Genomic DNA, 17217 nt, shown 5'->3' with positions numbered 1-17217 from the left:
TTTCGTGCCACTGTCTTGTGCATATTTTTTAAGAGCAGTGCACGCTATCATTGCATGTAAATGTAATCCTACATTACCCTCTTTGCATGATCGCACATTGCAAGCTGTCTGTTTCTCTCGTACTGGAGTAGGGTGAATGTTAATATTGAAAATGACAAGGCATTTTTAAACGCGTTAGTTGTGTATTGCGGTATCAGGAAAGATGGTGTGATGCATGTCGTGCATCTTCTTTTTTCTGCTTGCTGTGGTTATGCACTTGCACTGTTCACTCACCAGCCTCGGTTTACCTAAATGCACAAGGAGCCTTCACTCTCTTTAGGTACAAAAAAGCATGGATTTATGACTGCCTGGTGTTGATGATTAAGTCGACAGCGGTCTATACATTCCTTCACGAGAATGAGTACCTTCCCTTGGCCAACGCTCGCACCCTCTACACGTACCTGAGGAGCCTCAAGGCTGACTTTGGTTTTGACAGCAGTCTATTCACCGTTCTCAAAGACAAGCCGCAAGTACTTCCTGAGAGAGAGTGTCGAGGTTTGGAACAATACACAAACTTATTGCTGCATTCTATGACTTCATATCTCATATCTGTGCTTCCTGTCTAAAGAGATGTATTTTTTTACAGGTGTCCTGATGTTCGATGAAATGAGCGTAAGAAAGAGTGTGCACATTAGGGAGTCAGACATGCTTCTGCTCGGAAAAGTTAACTTCGCTGAGCACACAAGACCCTCGGACTCTGAGAAAGATGGCGATCACGTCCTGGTCTTTCTCTTCCGACCATTTCTTGGAGGGTGGTCGCAGACTGTTGGGACCTTTTGTTCTTCCGGTGCAGCCCCTCGTTCAACATTGGCGAAGTTGTTGCTCCAGTGCATTGTGCACCTTTCGAACGCTGGTGCTATTGTCGATGCTGTTACGTGCGACAATTCAACGCCAAATCGTTCAGCTTTGAGCAGCTTGGGTTAGTATCTGGGGACACGAGTTACATTTGTCAAATTAAGAGTTGAACACAACTAAATGCATCGCTGCCTTCTTTTCAGGGATAAACAGTGACCAGAAACAGCTGCAAACTTCATTCCAGCATCCATGTGACCCTTCACGTACAGTGCAGGCACTAATTGACCCACCGCATATCTTCAAATGCATAAGGAACAACCTTCAGAAGGTTGGAAAGTTTCTGGTAAGCAGTAATTCGTGTCTACATCAGGTTAGTCCCGTGTCGAGCAGTGGTTTTCCTTTTTTATCGCAGCTGCCACAAGGACATGAGGTCCATCACTGCCACTACTCTGCCCTGCTGGAGTACGAGGAGCAACAGGCTGGCCTTCGTGCTGTCCCGAAGCTCACAAGGGCTCACATCTTCCCCAACACCTTCCAGAAGATGAGTGTCCGGCTTGCTGTTCAGGCGAGTAGCCACTCTTAATAATTAGTAAGGCTACTTACAGGCGAACTAATGACACAAAACTTTGCTTGTGATTTGCTAACAAATAATGCCAAAAAAGACAAATTTCAATGCAAAGAGCTCTTTCGTTCAAAAACAGTGTGGCATCATTTTCAGCTTTTCAGCGGAAGCACGGCGTCTGCAATGGAGATTTATAGCAAGCAAGAAGGCTGCCAGAAGCTACATAACTCCGCGGGTACATACGACTTCACGAAGCAGATGAACGATCTATTTGACTGCCTCAACTCAAGAACACCACAGGACGTACAATACAACGAAGCAGAGCACATCGCGGTGAGCGAGTAAATCACATCCAAATATGGTTTTCTTCTAGTGTACTCAAGGTTAATATTTCTTGCATTGCAGACATTGAAGGCGAACATAAAGTGGCTGGAGGATTGCTGCACATACATAGAGAGCCTGCCAAAGCAGAGGCAGGTGTGCTTCCTTAGCAAACCAACTTGTGGTGCACTGAGGATAACGCTGCACAGCATGGTGGCCCTGATAGATCGCCTCTTGAAGTCTGGCTTCCGTTACGTCCTAGTTGTAAACCTCGGCCAAGACCCTTTAGAGGTAATTCAGGTACTTTTTGGCACTGTGTGTTGGTACAGATATCTTTCTTTTTCCCTGTCCAGCGCTTTTTTGGGATAGCCAGGCATGTTGCAGGAGACGGGGGCCGAGCAACTGTTCAGCAGTTTTTGTTCATATACCGGATGCTGTCGGTAAACAACCTCGTGCGGCCACCTAAGCGAGCTTCAGTTGACGGAAGCGGGCCACAACTGCTTCTCACTCTGCAAGGTCTTTTTGACAAGGAAAAGCCCTCTACGACTCAGGTATTTTGCAGTTTGTGTCCTGTATGCATACCTCGGCAAAGTTGGCGCGGCTCACTAAAACTCACTCAAAATTTTTTTTTTGAATCACCACTCAATCAAACTCAGACTCAATGCTGAGCAGCACATCTGCGCTCACTCAAACTCAAACTCACATTGAGCGCAAAACTCAGAACTCACTAGGACTCAAAACTCAAAATGTTCTCAAACTCAAAATGGAATCAAAACTCCAAATGTACTCAAACTCAAGATGTACTCAAACTCAATAGGGACTCAAAACTCAAAATGTACTCAAACTCAAAGTGTACTCAAACTCAAAATGGACTGAAAACTAAAAATGAACTCAAACTCAAAATGGACTCAAAACTCAATATGTACTCAAACTCAAAGTGAACTCAAAACTCAAAATGTACTCAAAACTCAAAATGAACTCACAACTCAAAATGGGCTGAGAACTCAAAATGAATTCAGACCTCAAATGGCCTCACAACTCTCTCATGTTAGGAATTTACTCGGGCTCAGATGGACTCTGATTTCATTAGCAGTCAGTGTTTTCAAATTCACGCGTGGTAAAAATATTACGGGTGCAAATTCGTGAGCTCAAACTCTTGCATTCGCCACGACATGACACCGTAGCTCCTGTGAGGTCGGAAACAATTTTCGTTGCAGATTTAATACAGCTATGCCTGCTTCCCATGAAGAGTACCGCTGGTTGGAAGCAATTGTAGGTATATATTCGATACCAAACTCTTGATGTAGGCTCCGTGTTCGTGTTCATGACAGAGGCCGTCCAGGCTCGATGGTGTGCTGGGTCCCCAGGTCGAAACAAGCAACATTGGGTGAGGGAACGTGCGCTCACTGCTCCGTTCATTTATGTCGAACCTATTTAGGGTTACGATTCCGTGCATTCTTGCTCAGCATCCTGAAAAAACGCCTTGTGTCAAAGCGAACTGTCCTTGCGAATCTCTGAAGCGCGAGGCGTTCATGGATATACCTTTGCGGTTTTATTGCGTAGCATTCTTTGCCGAGTACACCCCTCCCCCTATCCCCGCCATGATCTTGTAACGCCCTGCATATACACAAAAATGCAGATATCACGGAAGTGCAACCTGTAATCATTATAAAGGCGGAAATGTAGAGAATTGATAAAACTAAATGTTAAAAATCTAAAAAAGATGTACGAAAAATATCGAAAATGGCGAACCGTGTAACACGGGAGTCATGGATCGTCCCAGATTGGGTGAAAAGGCAGAGAGGTGTGGCGCTAAAGAATGTGGGGTATAAAATTGAGGGTCTCGAGGAGGGAAATCACGTGGGACAAACAAAATAGTGCCTCGTTGTTTGCTGAGGCACTTGTATTAGTTTATTAGCATTTGCTAGGTGGGATGAGCTCTGGTAGCTCGGAAAAACACCACGCTGTCGTAAGCAATGACCGCCACCGTACCCAGCTGTTAACTTCCAGCATGCACGCGTGAGAGAGTGTGCGAGTGAGAGAGTCAGAGAGTGTGTGTGAGAGAGAGTTTGAGTGAGAGAGAGTGAGAGAGAGAGAGTGTGAGAGAGTGAGAGAGAGTGTGTGAGAGAGAGTGAGAGTGAGATAGTGAGTAAGAGTGAGAGTGAGATAGTGAGACAGAGTGTGAGAAAGAGAGTGTGTGAGGGAGAGAGAGTGTGAGAAAGAGAGTGTGAGACTGAGAGTCAGAGTGAGAGTGTGAGAGTGAGACTGTGAGAGTGAGAGTGTGAGTGTGAGAGTGAGAGTGTGAGAGTGTGAGTGTGAGTGTGAGAGTGAGAGTGTGAGAGAGTGAGAGAGTGTGAGAGTGAAAGATTGAGACTGCGAGAGTGTGAGTGTGAGAGTGAGATTGTGAGTGTGAGTGTGAGTGTGAGTGAGAGTGAGAGTGAGAGTGTGAGTGTGAGTTACAGTGAGAGTGAGAGTGTGAATGAGAGTGTGAATGTGAGTGTGATTGAGAGAGAGTGAGAGTGTGAGTGAGAATGAGAGTCAGGGTGTGACTGTGAGTGTGAGTGAGAGTGAGAGTGTGAGTGTGAGTGTGATTGAGAGTGTGAGTGTGAGTGAGAGTGAGAGTGAGAGTGTGAGTGTGAGTGTGAGTGTGAGTCTGAGTGAGAGGGAGAGTGAGAGTGTGAGTGTGAGTGAGAGTGTGACTGAGAGTGAGAGTGAGAGTGAGAGTGAGAGTGTGACTGTGAGTGTGAGTGTGAGTGTGAGTGTGAGTAATAGTGTGAGTGTGAGTGTGAGTAAGAGTGAGAGTGAGAGTGAGAGTGTGAGTGTGAGTGTGAGTGAGAGTGTGAGCGTGAATGTGAGTGAGAGTGAGAGTGAGAGTGACAGTTTGAGTGAGAGTGAGAGTGTGACTGTGAGCGTGAGTGAGAGCGAGAGTGTGAGTGTTAGTGTGAGTGAGAGTGTGAGTATGAATCTGAGAGGGAGTTAAGTGTGAGTGTGAGTGTAAGTGAGAGTGAGAGTGAGAGTGTGAGTGTGAGTGGAGTGAGAGGGAGAGTGTGAGTGTGAGTGTTAGTGTTAGTGTGAGTGTGTGAGAATGTGAGAGTGAGTGTGAGAGTGTGAGTGTGAGTGAGAGTGTGAGTGAGAGTGAGAGTGTGAGTGTGAGTGAGAGTGAGAGTGAGAATGAGAGTGTGAGTGAGAGTGTGAGTGAGAGTGTGAGTGTGAGTGAGAGGGAGAGAAAGTGTGAGTGTGAGTGAGAGCGTGAGTGCGAAAGTGAGTGTGAGTGAGAGTGAGAGTCGTCTACAAGGTATTTACCAAGGTAATCGCTAACCGAATTTCTGCAACCTTAGATTTCAGTCAACCTAAAGAACTAGCAGGGTTCCGTAAAGGTTATTAAACAATGGACCATATTCACACGATCAATCAGGTAATAGAGAAGTGCGCTGAGTATACTGAACCCCTACATATAGCCTTCATAGATTATGAGAAAGCATTTGACTCGGTCGAAACCCTAGCAGTCATTCAGGCATTACGGAACCAGGGGGTAGATGAGCATTATGTAAGAATACTAGAGGATATCTACAATGGGTCTACAGCTACGATCATCCTCCAAAGGAAGAGCAGTAAAATACCTATAAGGAAGGGTGTCAGTCAAGGAGACACAATCTCTCCAATGCTCTTCACAGCATGTTTACAAGAAGTATTCAGAACGTTGGATTGGGAACAGGTGGGAGTAAGGGTTAATGGAGAATACCTCAGTAACCTCAGATTTGCTGATGACGTTGCCTTGCTAAGTAACTCGGGAGACGAATTGCAAAGCATGCTTTCCGCACTGGGCGAACAGAGTAGAACCGTGGGCCTGAAAATCAATATGCACAAAACTAATGTAATGATCGATAATCTCGGGACAGCACAGCGGTTTGAGATAGGTGGCGAGGCAGTGGAAGTGGTAAGCGAATATATCTACTTAGGCGAAGTTGTGACCCCAGATCCCAACCATGAGGCAGAGATAATTAGAAGGATCAGAATGGGGTGGGGTGCATATGGCAGACATTCTCAGATAATGAATAGCAGCCTACCATTGTCGCTGAAGAAGAAAGTGTATGACAGCTGCATCTTACCGGTACTCACCTACGGGGCAGAAACTTGGAGGCTCACTAAGAGGGTTCAACTTAAATTGAGAACGACTCAGCGGGCAATGGAGCGGAAAATGATAGGTGTAACATTAAGGGACAATAAGAGAGCGGAGTGGGTCAGGGAGCAAACTGGTGTTAAAGACATTAGTAGAAATTAAGAAGAAGAAATGGACGTGGGCAGGGCATTTAATGCGAAGGCAAGATAACCGCTGGTCATTATGGGTAACAGATTGGATCCCTAGAGAAGGCAAGCGTTGGAGGGGGCGGCAGAAAGTTAGATTGGCAGATGAGATCAAGAAGTTTGCGGGGATCAATTGGTCACAGTTGGCACAGGACCGAGGCAATTGGAGAATAATGGGAGAGGCCTTTGCCCTGCAGTGGGCGTAGATAGGGTGGTGATGATGATGATGAGAGTGAGAGTGTGAGTGTGAGTGTGAGTGGAGTGAGAGTGTGAGTGTGAGTGTGTGAGAGTGTGAGAGTGAGTGTGAGAGTGTGAGCATGAGTGAGAGTGTGAGCGTGAGTGAGAGTGAGAGTGTGAGTGAGTGAGTGTGAGTGAGTGAGTGAGGGAGTGAGCGTGTGAATGTGAGTGTGAGTGTGTACCTTTTGCTATACACCTTTTGCTATATCCTCATAATTATAACCAGAAAGCATTTTTATATTGGTCCCACGTCATCTCCCTCGACGAGACCTTTAATTTGATACTACACACACCCTAGCATGGTCACATAGAATTCATACCAGTCAAACTAACCATGACTCTCATGACTATAACCAGGACGCAGGTGTCCGACGTGATTCCCCTTACTGGAACCTTCAATTTGACGCCCCACATGCTTCAGCGGCCTCACCTTGAATTTAACGCAATCTATGACTCATAATGACTCTCTCATGACTCGAACTACGAAGCCTTTTTTATTTGTACCACGTGATAACCCTCTTCAAGACCGTAAGATTGATACCCTACACGACCACACGACCTAGCGGGGTCAGTTCGAATTTTACCCCAATATAGGATTTGCCATTACAATCTCATGGTTATAACCAGGAAGCATTTTTGTATTGCTCCCACGTGATTCCGCTCATCAACACCATTAATTTGATACCCATCACATCGTAGCGGAATCAATTTGAATGTTAAATCAATCAATGACTAACCATAACTATCTCATGATATAGCCCTACCACAATTTTCTCCCACGTGATTTCCCTTATCGGAACCTTCAATTTGATGCCCCGGACAGCCAGTGGCATCATTGTGAATTTTAAACCTAATTTATGACCCATTTTGACTATGTCATGATAATAATCAGGAAGCACGTGATTACCGTCATCGAGACCTTTAATTTGATACGCCACACGCCCTAGCGCCATGAACTTGTATTTTAAACGAATCTATGACTTACCGTGACTACGTCATGATATATCCATAACGCATTTTCGTCCCGAATGATTCCGCACATCAAGACCTTGAATTTGATCTCCCCACATGCCCTCGCAGCATCATTTTGAATTTTAACCCAATTTATGACTCATTATGACTGCCTGATGACTACAATCAGGAAGCATTTTTTTTATTTACCCCGCGTGATTCCGTTAATCCGTACCCTTCATTTCATACCTTACACGCCTTAGCCTCAATAGTTTCACTTTTTACCCAGTCTAATGTGGTCATTATTCTGTCTTAAGGGGCGCTGCCCAGTCAATTCAGCTAATTCATTTGAAACAGCAGACAGGACAGCCCCCGCCCCCATTTCCCCCCAGCTCTCACCTCTTCCTTTGTGACCCCTAGTATATCAAGCCGTTAACAGTAGCAGGCGAGCAACCAGCACGCCAGCTCCGCCGTGTGCTTTCCCCCCACCCTTTCCCACACTCTTAGTGGATCCGTCAGGAGGGAAAGTTAAGACAACCCTTTTTATGACCTCACCAGTCAATTATCACTCACGCGCCCAGCCGCGAAAATTAGGTATACAGCAAGTTCTTATGGCCATGAAAATTCAACAAGAAACTAAAAAAAATCAGACACCCCTCCCTTCCAACCGATCATGCAGATCGCAATTGGTGCCGTACCCACACGTAACGTGAATTCCGAGCCCACAGTGACGCATGAAACTTAACAGCCAACCATAGCTGCCTGCTAGGCTACTCATGCGTACTCAAACTCAAAATGAACTCAAAACTCATATCTACTCAGAACTCAAAATGGACTCAGAACTCAAAATGGACTCAAACTCAAATTGAACTCAGAACTCAAAATGGACTCAAATTCAAACTGGACTCAAACTCAAAATGTACTCAGAACTCAAAATGGACTCAAACTCAAAGTGTACTCAGAACTCAAAATGGACTCAAACTCAAAATGTACTCCCAACTCAAAATGGGCTTAGAATTCACTGGGTCTCAGGCGTACTCAAACTCAATCGGACTCAAACTCAGTCGGGATCACTCGGCTCAAACTCATTCAAGCTCAAACTCACCATGCCACACTAGCCTCGTGCTCACTGAAACTGAAACTCACGCGTGAGTTTGAGTCCAAATGAGTCTGAGTGAGGGGACTCATGAGTGAGTTCGCCGACCTCGGCCTGTATGTGTCCTGAAGTTTCCTTCCTATCACCTTGAAAATTAAGGAAGTTGTACACATTTTTGGGGTGGACACACTAGCTGTTCTGCTGCACCATGTCCTGCTGGAGCCAACAACAGACTGCGTGGAGGACATTGGCCCCCTGTCGACCAAAGACTCAATTTCGGAGTACCTCGGCGGATATGGGGCCAAGAAGTTTTCTACTTTGGATTTATTTATTTATTTATTTATTTATTTGGATACCCTCAGGGCCCAAAGGGCGTTACAGAGGGTAGCGGGTTACATCTTGTGTAACATAAAAGAAACAAAAGCAGCATCACAAACACAACCTGAAAAAAGCAACGTAAAGGTAAGAAATCACCACAACAGGTTGCTTACAGCAGATCGGAACGCAGCCTCATCCGTTATCGCAGCAACAGATGAAGGAAGGCGGTTCCAACTAACACAAGTGCTGGGGATAAACGGATTATGAAAATTCTTTATGGCAGGATGGAACGTTAACTTTGTACAGATGATCAATGCGTGCCGAAGTGTAAGATGGAGAAGATAGTAGCTGTTGTTTTAGAATGGGATTTTTGTGATATATTTTATGAAAAAGACACAACCGAAATAATTTCCTCCGATGGTCCAGCAGTGGTAAAGAAAGACTTAATTTCATGGCCGTAACGCTTGATTTGCGGTGATAATTAGAAAGAATGAAGCGCGACGCGCGATTTTGAACTTTCTCTATTTCTGCGATGAGTGATTCTTGACCGGGGTCTCACACAGAAGCCGCATACCCTAATTTTGAACGAACGAGACATTTGTAAAGAAGTAATTTTAGGGAACTAGGAGCCATATAAAAATTTCGCCGGAGGTAGCCTAACATACGGTTAGCATTACTTACTACATAATCAATGTGAAGTTTCCACGATAGGTTAGATGTTAAGTGTACACCAAGGTATTTATAACACTGGACTGTTTCGAGAGGGACGGCGTTAAGAAAGTAGTTAGGTGCAGCAGAGTTAGTTCGAAAAACGCGCATGCATTTGCATTTATTAATGTTAAGATTCATTTTCCACAACTTACACCTTTCCATAACTTGGTTAATATCGGACTGTAAAGTGTTAATATCAGATGTATTAGTTATTTCCCGATAAATTACACAATCGTCAGCAAAAAGGCGGACTGTAGAACGGATGTAAGTTGGCAAGTCATTAATGCAGATAAAAAAAAGTAAGGGCCCCAACACAGAGCCTTGAGGAACACCTGAGTGAACGGCAGGCAAAGGAGAATCAAAGTTATTTACAGTAACAAATTGTGAACGGTTAGTTAGGAAGCAGCGTAACCAAGCAAGCACGTTAGTATCCCAGTTAAGATTACTCAGTGTAAGAAATAGAACTTCATGTGACACAGTATCAAAAGCCTTCGCAAAATCAAGTAATATGCAGTCCGTAACCGACCCGCGATCTAAAACGGAGTGAAGGTCATGAGTGAAACATAAAAGCTGCGTTTCACAGGAGAATGATTTTCTGAACCCGTGCTGTGACTGACTGAAAAAAGAATTGTCTTCTAAGAATTTGGCAACGCAAGAATAGATGACGTGTTCCATGAGTTTGCATGAAATGGAAGTTAATGACACTGGGCGAAAATTGTGCGGGGAATGTCTATCCCCAGACTTGTGCAAGGGAACCACCCTCCCAATCTTCCAATCATCCGGAATACAGCCGGTTTCAAGTCATTGCGTGAACAATTTTGTCAAAAACATAGAACAATACAATTTTGTGTTGATAAGAAATTTGGAATTGATGTTGTCTACTCCACATGATGACGTAACTTTTTGTTTTTCAATTAAACGTACAATGCCAGAGATGTCAAACATAATTGGTTCCATAGAAAGTACGTGAAGTGGTTGAAATGCCGGATAAACAGTGACAGTAGATGTGGAGAACGCAGTAGTGAACACATCATTAAATACTGCAGCACACTCATCACCAGGAACCGTAGCTCCATCTGGGGTTTTAAGAGTAATCGTTGAGTTATCCTTATTTTGGTTAATGATATTCCAGAATTGCTTGGGATTATTGACCAACCTACATGGTAGCGTGGTATTGAAAAATGAATTCCGAGCCTCTTTCAGTGCAACTTTGTACTGGGCGGCGGTTAACCTATATGCATCCCATTGTGATTCAGAATTGGATAATTTTGCGGATCGGAATAAACGTTTCTTTTTGTTGCACGATCTTTTCAACGAACGGTTATACCATGGTGCCTGCCTGCTAGATGTGATTGTTTTAATTGGAACGAAGTCACTTAATAAAGAGGCCACCTTTCCTTTAAACAAGTTCCAATTCTCATTAACTGATTTGATTGATTGTAGGGTTTAACGCGCCGACGCAACGCAGGCGATGAGGCGCGCCGTAGTGGAGGGCTCCGGATTAATTTTGACCGCCTGGGGATCTTTAACGTGCGCCGAAATCTCGTACACACGGGCGTTTTTGCTTTTCGCCTCCATCAGAAAAGCGGCCGCCGCGGCCGGGAATCGAACCCGCGACCTCGTGCTCAGCAGCGCAATGCCTTAGCCACTGAGCCACCGCGGCGGGTCATCTCTCATTAACTGATCTGTCATCGAAGCCCAGTAAAAAAAAAAAAAAAGCTGTCGAGAAATGAAGCAAGCTCACAATTTATTGCATCAAAATCTGCCCTTTTGTAGTCCCGGATTTGCTTTCGGTTGTTTGTGCGACGAAAAACTGCAAAATTTGCTGTGAAGTGCAGAATTGAATGGTCGCTACAACCAGGTAGGTAAGTAAGAGGAGAAATAATTTCAGGCACAGAAGTAAGTACAAGGTCTAAACCACTCGACGTTGTCAACGTAACTCTTGTAGGCTGGGTAACGAGTTGGGAAAAATTAAAATCACAACACAGGCTCAAGAAATTGGCACAATCATTCGAAAAGGGACTAGGTTGAGGAGGTACCATGGACCACACAATGCTTGGGTAATTAAAATCGCCCATTAAAATTATGGGAACATTAGGAAAACGTAGAATGATCTTGTTGACGGCATCATGAAGCCCATCGACGAAAGAGGGACAAGACGAAGGTGGTCGATAACAGACCCCTACAATAAGTTTTTTGAAGGAAATGCCGATCTCAACCCAAAGAACTTCTAGGTCACAGGTAACAGAAATTGGAGAAGAGAAAAGACTATCTGCTACAGCAATTAATACACCCCCTCCGCACCTTTCTCCCCTATCACGACGATAAACGTTAAAGGTTTTCCTGCATTTGAAAAGTTCACTATTCGCCACTTTTGCTGATAACCACGTTTCAGTTAAGGCAATCACGTCTGCTTCGCTAGAATCGATGATACTGCAAAGATCATTGCGTTTCGGCAATAAGCTTCGAATGTTTGTGGAAATAAAAGAAAGCGAAACTTTCTGCGCCGGTGCAAGACCCCCACCCCTCGCTGACCGTTAATCTACTACTGGTGTTGACGGGCAGGCGGCGGCGGTTTCTGCATCTGAAGCGTTAAATTGCGCAAAGGTACCTGGTAGGTCAAACACTGTGTCATTGGCGTGATTGTAACTGTAGCATTTTTTATTCACGTAAAGTTTTTTATATCTCAGCTTGTATGGCGAATTTTGTGCTTTACCAAATTCTAGCAGCTTTTTTCTTGCTTGCCGTGTTGGCAGCGAATAATCTTCGCTAATGCTGACACCACTGTCGGCAAGCTTCGAAGCAGAAAGCAGAACTTTTTGCTTCATTTTAAAGGAAGAAAATTTGGCTACTACCGGCCTACTTTTGTTTGGTGCAAAATTACCAATCCAGTGCGCCCGTTCAATCTCGTCGTGGCCTAAAGACAGCTTCAAACTGCCAGTGATGACGTTAATTAGCTTATTCTCAGTCTCTTCCAATTTTTCTGAAGGTTCATCAGGCAAGCCGTAAAATAACAGATTGTCCCGCCGCATTCTGTCTTCTAGTTCGGCCTTACCCGCGAGTAAACTGTCGCTTTTGCTTGCGAGAAAGTTCGACACCTCCTTTAGGTTTGATAGTTCGATTTGCATAGCACTTGTGGCCGATGTTTTCGCTTCGACAGCTGTCAGTCGTTTTTCCATATCAGTAATACTCCTTTCCATTGATTCCTGGATTTTGCGAACTTCTTTTACCGAAAGGATTAAATCTGTCTGATCTTTCTCCATTTTAAGAGTACGTGCATTGACGTCTTTTAGCATACTGAACATAGCATTGAACTGGTCCAGGGGAGTGTCAGCCACAGGTTCCGAAGTGGCATCATTCAAGGACGCCTGCGTACGTGTAGTGGGACCTGGGTTTTGCTCGACATCCCCAGAAATCAAGAGCAGTTGTTTACAAGCGGCAAAGCACTTGCACAACATTGGCAACAGCACTCCCGGGCGTGGGAACAGCAATAAACACACATTGTTGGACCGTTTAGCGTACAGCGAGGAAACAGAACCAACCTGGGTGTACCAGCGCGCATCGGTTAGCAGCCGCATCGTAAAGCTGCTCCCACGCCCACTGAAGAGGTCCCGGCACCGCCAGTCGCCTTTATCGGGGCAGTCCGCTGATGTCCGAGTCGATGCCGTCGTCTTGTAAAATTCAGCGACGCTCCACGATATCTGTCCGTCGCCGAGAAACGCAGTAGGGGTACCATCGTGCAAAAACGCTGATAGATTGCAGTGACCGGTGGCCGATGAAAATGCGCAGAACTGGATCCATAGGGCAACCTGGGTGTACAAGCGCGCATCGGTTAGCAGCCGCATCGTAAAGCTGCTCCCACGCCCACTGAAGAGGTCCCGGCACCGCCAGTCGCCTTTATCGGGGCAGTCCGCTGATGTCCGAGTCGATGCCGTCGTCTTGTAAAATTCAGCGACGCTCCACGATATCTGTCCGTCGCCGAGAAACGCAGTAGGGGTACCATCGTGCAAAAACGCTGATAGATTGCAGTGACCGGTGGCCGATGAAAATGCGCAGAACTGGATCCATAGGGCAACCTGGGTGTACAAGCGCGCATCGGTTAGCAGCCGCATCGTAAAGCTGCTCCCACGCCCACTGAAGAGGTCCCGGCACCGCCAGTCGCCTTTATCGGGGCAGTCCGCTGATGTCCGAGTCGATGCCGTCGTCTTGTAAAATTCAGCGACGCTCCACGATATCTGTCCGTCGCCGAGAAATGCAGTAGGGGTACCATCGTGCAAAAACGCTGATAGATTGCAGTGACCGGTGGCCGATGAAAATGCGCAGAACTGGATCCATAGGGCAACCTGGGTGTACAAGCGCCCATCGGTTAGCAGCCGCATCGTAAAGCTGCTCCCACGCCCACTGAAGAGGTCCCGGCACCGCCAGTCGCCTTTATCGGGGCAGTCCGCTGATGTCCGAGTCGATGCCGTCGTCTTGTAAAATTCAGCGACGCTCCACGATATCTGTCCGTCGCCGAGAAATGCAGTAGGGGTACCATCGTGCAAAAACGCTGATAGATTGCAGTGACCGGTGGCCGATGAAAATGCGCAGAACTGGATCCATAGGGCAACCTGGGTGTACAAGCGCGCATCGGTTAGCAGCCGCATCGTAAAGCTGCTCCCACGCCCACTGAAGAGGTCCCGGCACCGCCAGTCGCCTTTATCGGGGCAGTCCGCTGATGTCCGAGTCGATGCCGTCGTCTTGTAAAATTCAGCGACGCTCCACGATATCTGTCCGTCGCCGAGAAACGCAGTAGGGGTACCATCGTGCAAAAACGCTGATAGATTGCAGTGACCGGTGGCCGATGAAAATGCGCAGAACTGGATCCATAGGGCAACCTGGGTGTACAAGCGCGCATCGGTTAGCAGCCGCATCGTAAAGCTGCTCCCACGCCCACTCCTTAGGCTCCGTTGAAACGATGTTGAGTACAACACGTCAGCCATCAGCCTTGATCCAAACAAAATGGAGGGGCTATTTAAAAGTACCTAGCAGCTGTCTTCTTGCTCTCATGAAAATTGTTGAAGAGCATGTAGAGACGTACACGGTGCAAAAAATTGCTCGCGGTGACGTGTACGCGAGGATTGTTGAGGGAATTTTGCTCGACAGCCGCACAGCGACAGCAAGTGTAGGTTGTGTGTTGCACTTTTTAGGGACAACAGCTGATGTAGATTACATTTCTTCACGCGAGAGAAAAACAAAGCCTCACGGGCAACTGTGCGCGGTTCATGCCCTGCAAGTGGTGGGCGGAAGCCACATTCTTAATGGCTGTGTATGTGTGAGTACGCCTGCTCATTTGTATATAGTGTTGTATATCTTGTATACATTAGACTAATATTTTTGTACTTTTCATATTGATGTGTATATAGTGTCAATAGTGTATATTCAAATTCTGTTTATTTTGCATTTCTTACATAGCAAAAAGTGCAGGAGAGGGGACATAAACCTGATGCTATATTGGCTTGACTGGGTCCCATCCCTGCTTACAAGGCAGTGAGCTAGGGCAGAGTGCAGCTGTTAATGAAATGAAATACACATTGTACAGTACAGTAACAGATTGTGTAACATTACTGGAAACAGCTGCAATAGTTTCTAGTGCTTTTCTTCTCCAAAGAGTTGTTCTTGGTGTATTTTGTGTGAACAAATCATGTTTTCCAACTTTCTCCTCATTACATGCACCTGACGTGAATCTCCCTTTCATAAGTACACACCTGAGTACTAAGCGGCGTATCATTAGCGCCAAATTAGCGAGTTGGAACTGCACTTTCTAGGGTTCATGTGCAGGAAAACGGCGTGCCGCAAGGTGGAGTTTTAAGTTGCACTCTTTTTATTGTAAAAATGAATTCTCTTCGTAAGGCGCTACCACCATCGATTGCCTCCTCCATTTATGTAGACGACGTTCAATTATCCTTTAAGTCTTGTAACCTGTCTGTCTGCGAGCGCCAAGTCCAGCTTGGTGTGAACAAGCTAGCCGGCTGGGCAGATAGCAACGGTTTTAAATTTAATCCAGGAAAGTGCACTTGTGTTCTGTTTTCCAAGAGGCGTGGCATTCGGCCGGATCCAGACATTCGACTCCACGGTGTCTCTATTCCTGTCAAAAAGGAACACAAGTTTTTAGGTATAATCTTTGACGAAAAGCTCACATTCATCCCACACATAAAACAACTAAAACATAAATGCTTAAAAACAATGAATATCCTGAAGGTTCTGTCACACATCTCTTTTGGTGCTGACAAACAACTTCTTTTACGTGTTTTTACCAGCTTGATAGGTTCACGACTGGACTATGGTAGCGTTGTTTATGGGTCAGCCACTAAAACATCCCTCAGAATGCTGGACCCTGTGCTTCATCTAGGCCTCCGCTTGTCCTGCGGTGCCTTTCGGACTAGTCCAGTCGAAAGTCTGTATGTAGAGTGCAACAAATGGAACCTACAACGTCAGCGAGCATACACAGACCTCCTTTATGCTTTTAAAATTTCATCCATGCCTCACCATCCTTTTAAATCAGTTTTTCATGATACCTCCATGACTGCACTACTCCTAAACCGACCATCGTTCTCTGCGCCCTTCTCTTACAGAGTTAGAGAGGAAGCGTCAGAGCTTGCTGTCTCCTTTTTAGACACCATCCAAAGTTCCGTAACAGATTTCATAGCACCATGGCATCTCCGCCCTGTGTCATGCGACACATCTTTCACACATGTAGATAAAAACCGAGCTCCCACATGTGCAATTCAGCAGCACTTCTTGTATTTGCAGGAGAAGTATCATTATTCTGAATTTTATACGGATGCCTCTAAGACTTCCACCTCTGTGTCCTGCGCTGCGCATGGGCCCGGCCTTAGTGTCACTAGAATTCTTAACAGTAATACCAGTATCTTTACGGCAGAGGCTTATGGTGTACTTCTTGTTGTTAATCATGTTCTTCAAAGTCACATCCCACGATCCATTATCTATACAGACTCCCTCAGTGTTGTGCGGGCATTGTCTTCTACAAAGTCTTCAAAAAATCACGTCGTAAATCTTATCATCAAAGGTATTATGTCGGTGTATGTCCACAAATTTGAACTCGTCCTTTGCTGGGTCCCTGGCCACTGTGGTATAGCCGGGAACGAAGCCGCGGATCGAATGGCCGCTGCTGCTACACTCTCGAATGCAGTAGACATCACCACATTACCCTACACCGACGTGAAACCACACATCAAACAACAACTTCGCAAAACATGGCAAACACATTGGAGCGAACAGACAGACAACAAGTTACACGTAATAAAACCACACTTGGGACCGTACACCTCCGATACACGCAATAGATACACAGAAGTCGACTTGGCTAGATTACGGATAGGGCACACTCATGCAACGCACTCGCACCTGCTCACTGGATCTCCAAGACCTTTTTGCAGCAGGTGCGGAGAGGCCCTATCCGTGATGCACATTCTCATACAATGTAAGGCACTCGACACTACACGACGCAAACACTTCCCTCAACTACACACACGACATATTCCACCACACCCGTCATACTTCTTAGGAGACGATGCCATGTTTTCTGTTCAACGCACCTTTCAGTTCCTATCAGAAGTTCACTTTTTACAACTCATCTCATACCACCCATAGCTTTTACCCCTGGTCCTATACACCAGCCACCTTATTTATTTTTAACCACTCTTGTTCTTCACCCTGGCCCTTTACACCACACATGCTCATAGCTTTTAACTGATTTTATTTCTTGTTCTCTCCTCATCAAATCACTTTGTGTTTGGCGCTCTTTGCCCATGTCGGCCTTGCGCCAATAAAATCAAACCATCATCATCATCATTAGCGCCAAATTTAAGATTTCTTGCAT

General features: G+C 45.6%; 1 protein-coding gene across 1 annotated transcript; it reads left to right on the top strand.

Annotated features, from left to right (window-relative positions):
• Positions 1–1375: 1375 nt before the first annotated feature.
• LOC144159739 (uncharacterized) lies at positions 1376–11734 on the top strand. Its single transcript, XM_077691439.1, has 5 exons — positions 1376–1399; positions 1553–1729; positions 1802–2008; positions 8466–8614; positions 11731–11734. The coding sequence occupies exons 1-5, from the start codon at positions 1376–1378 to the stop codon at positions 11732–11734; spliced, it is 561 nt and encodes a 186-aa protein (XP_077547565.1).
• The last annotated feature ends 5483 nt before the right edge of the window (positions 11735–17217 follow it).

This window comes from Haemaphysalis longicornis, unplaced genomic scaffold, assembly GCF_048455015.1.
Source record: "Haemaphysalis longicornis isolate Haplotype H1 unplaced genomic scaffold, Haemaphysalis longicornis Haplotype H1 scaffold_10, whole genome shotgun sequence".
NCBI classification, from domain to species: Eukaryota; Metazoa; Arthropoda; class Arachnida; order Ixodida; family Ixodidae; genus Haemaphysalis; species Haemaphysalis longicornis.
Note: the sequence above shows the minus strand (reverse complement) of the source record. Positions and strands in the feature narration are given on the sequence as shown.

What these genes read in the sequence shown, in the direction of transcription:
- LOC144159739 (XM_077691439.1), top strand. Translation starts at nt 1,376, where the DNA reads ATGAGTGTCCGGCTTGCTGTTCAG. An exon ending in GTGTCCGGCTTGCTGTTCAG is followed by an intron (nt 1,400 to 1,552) that starts GCGAGTAGCCAC and finishes CATCATTTTCAG; the next exon opens with CTTTTCAGCGGAAGCACGGC. An exon ending in ACGAAGCAGAGCACATCGCG is followed by an intron (nt 1,730 to 1,801) that starts GTGAGCGAGTAA and finishes CTTGCATTGCAG; the next exon opens with ACATTGAAGGCGAACATAAA.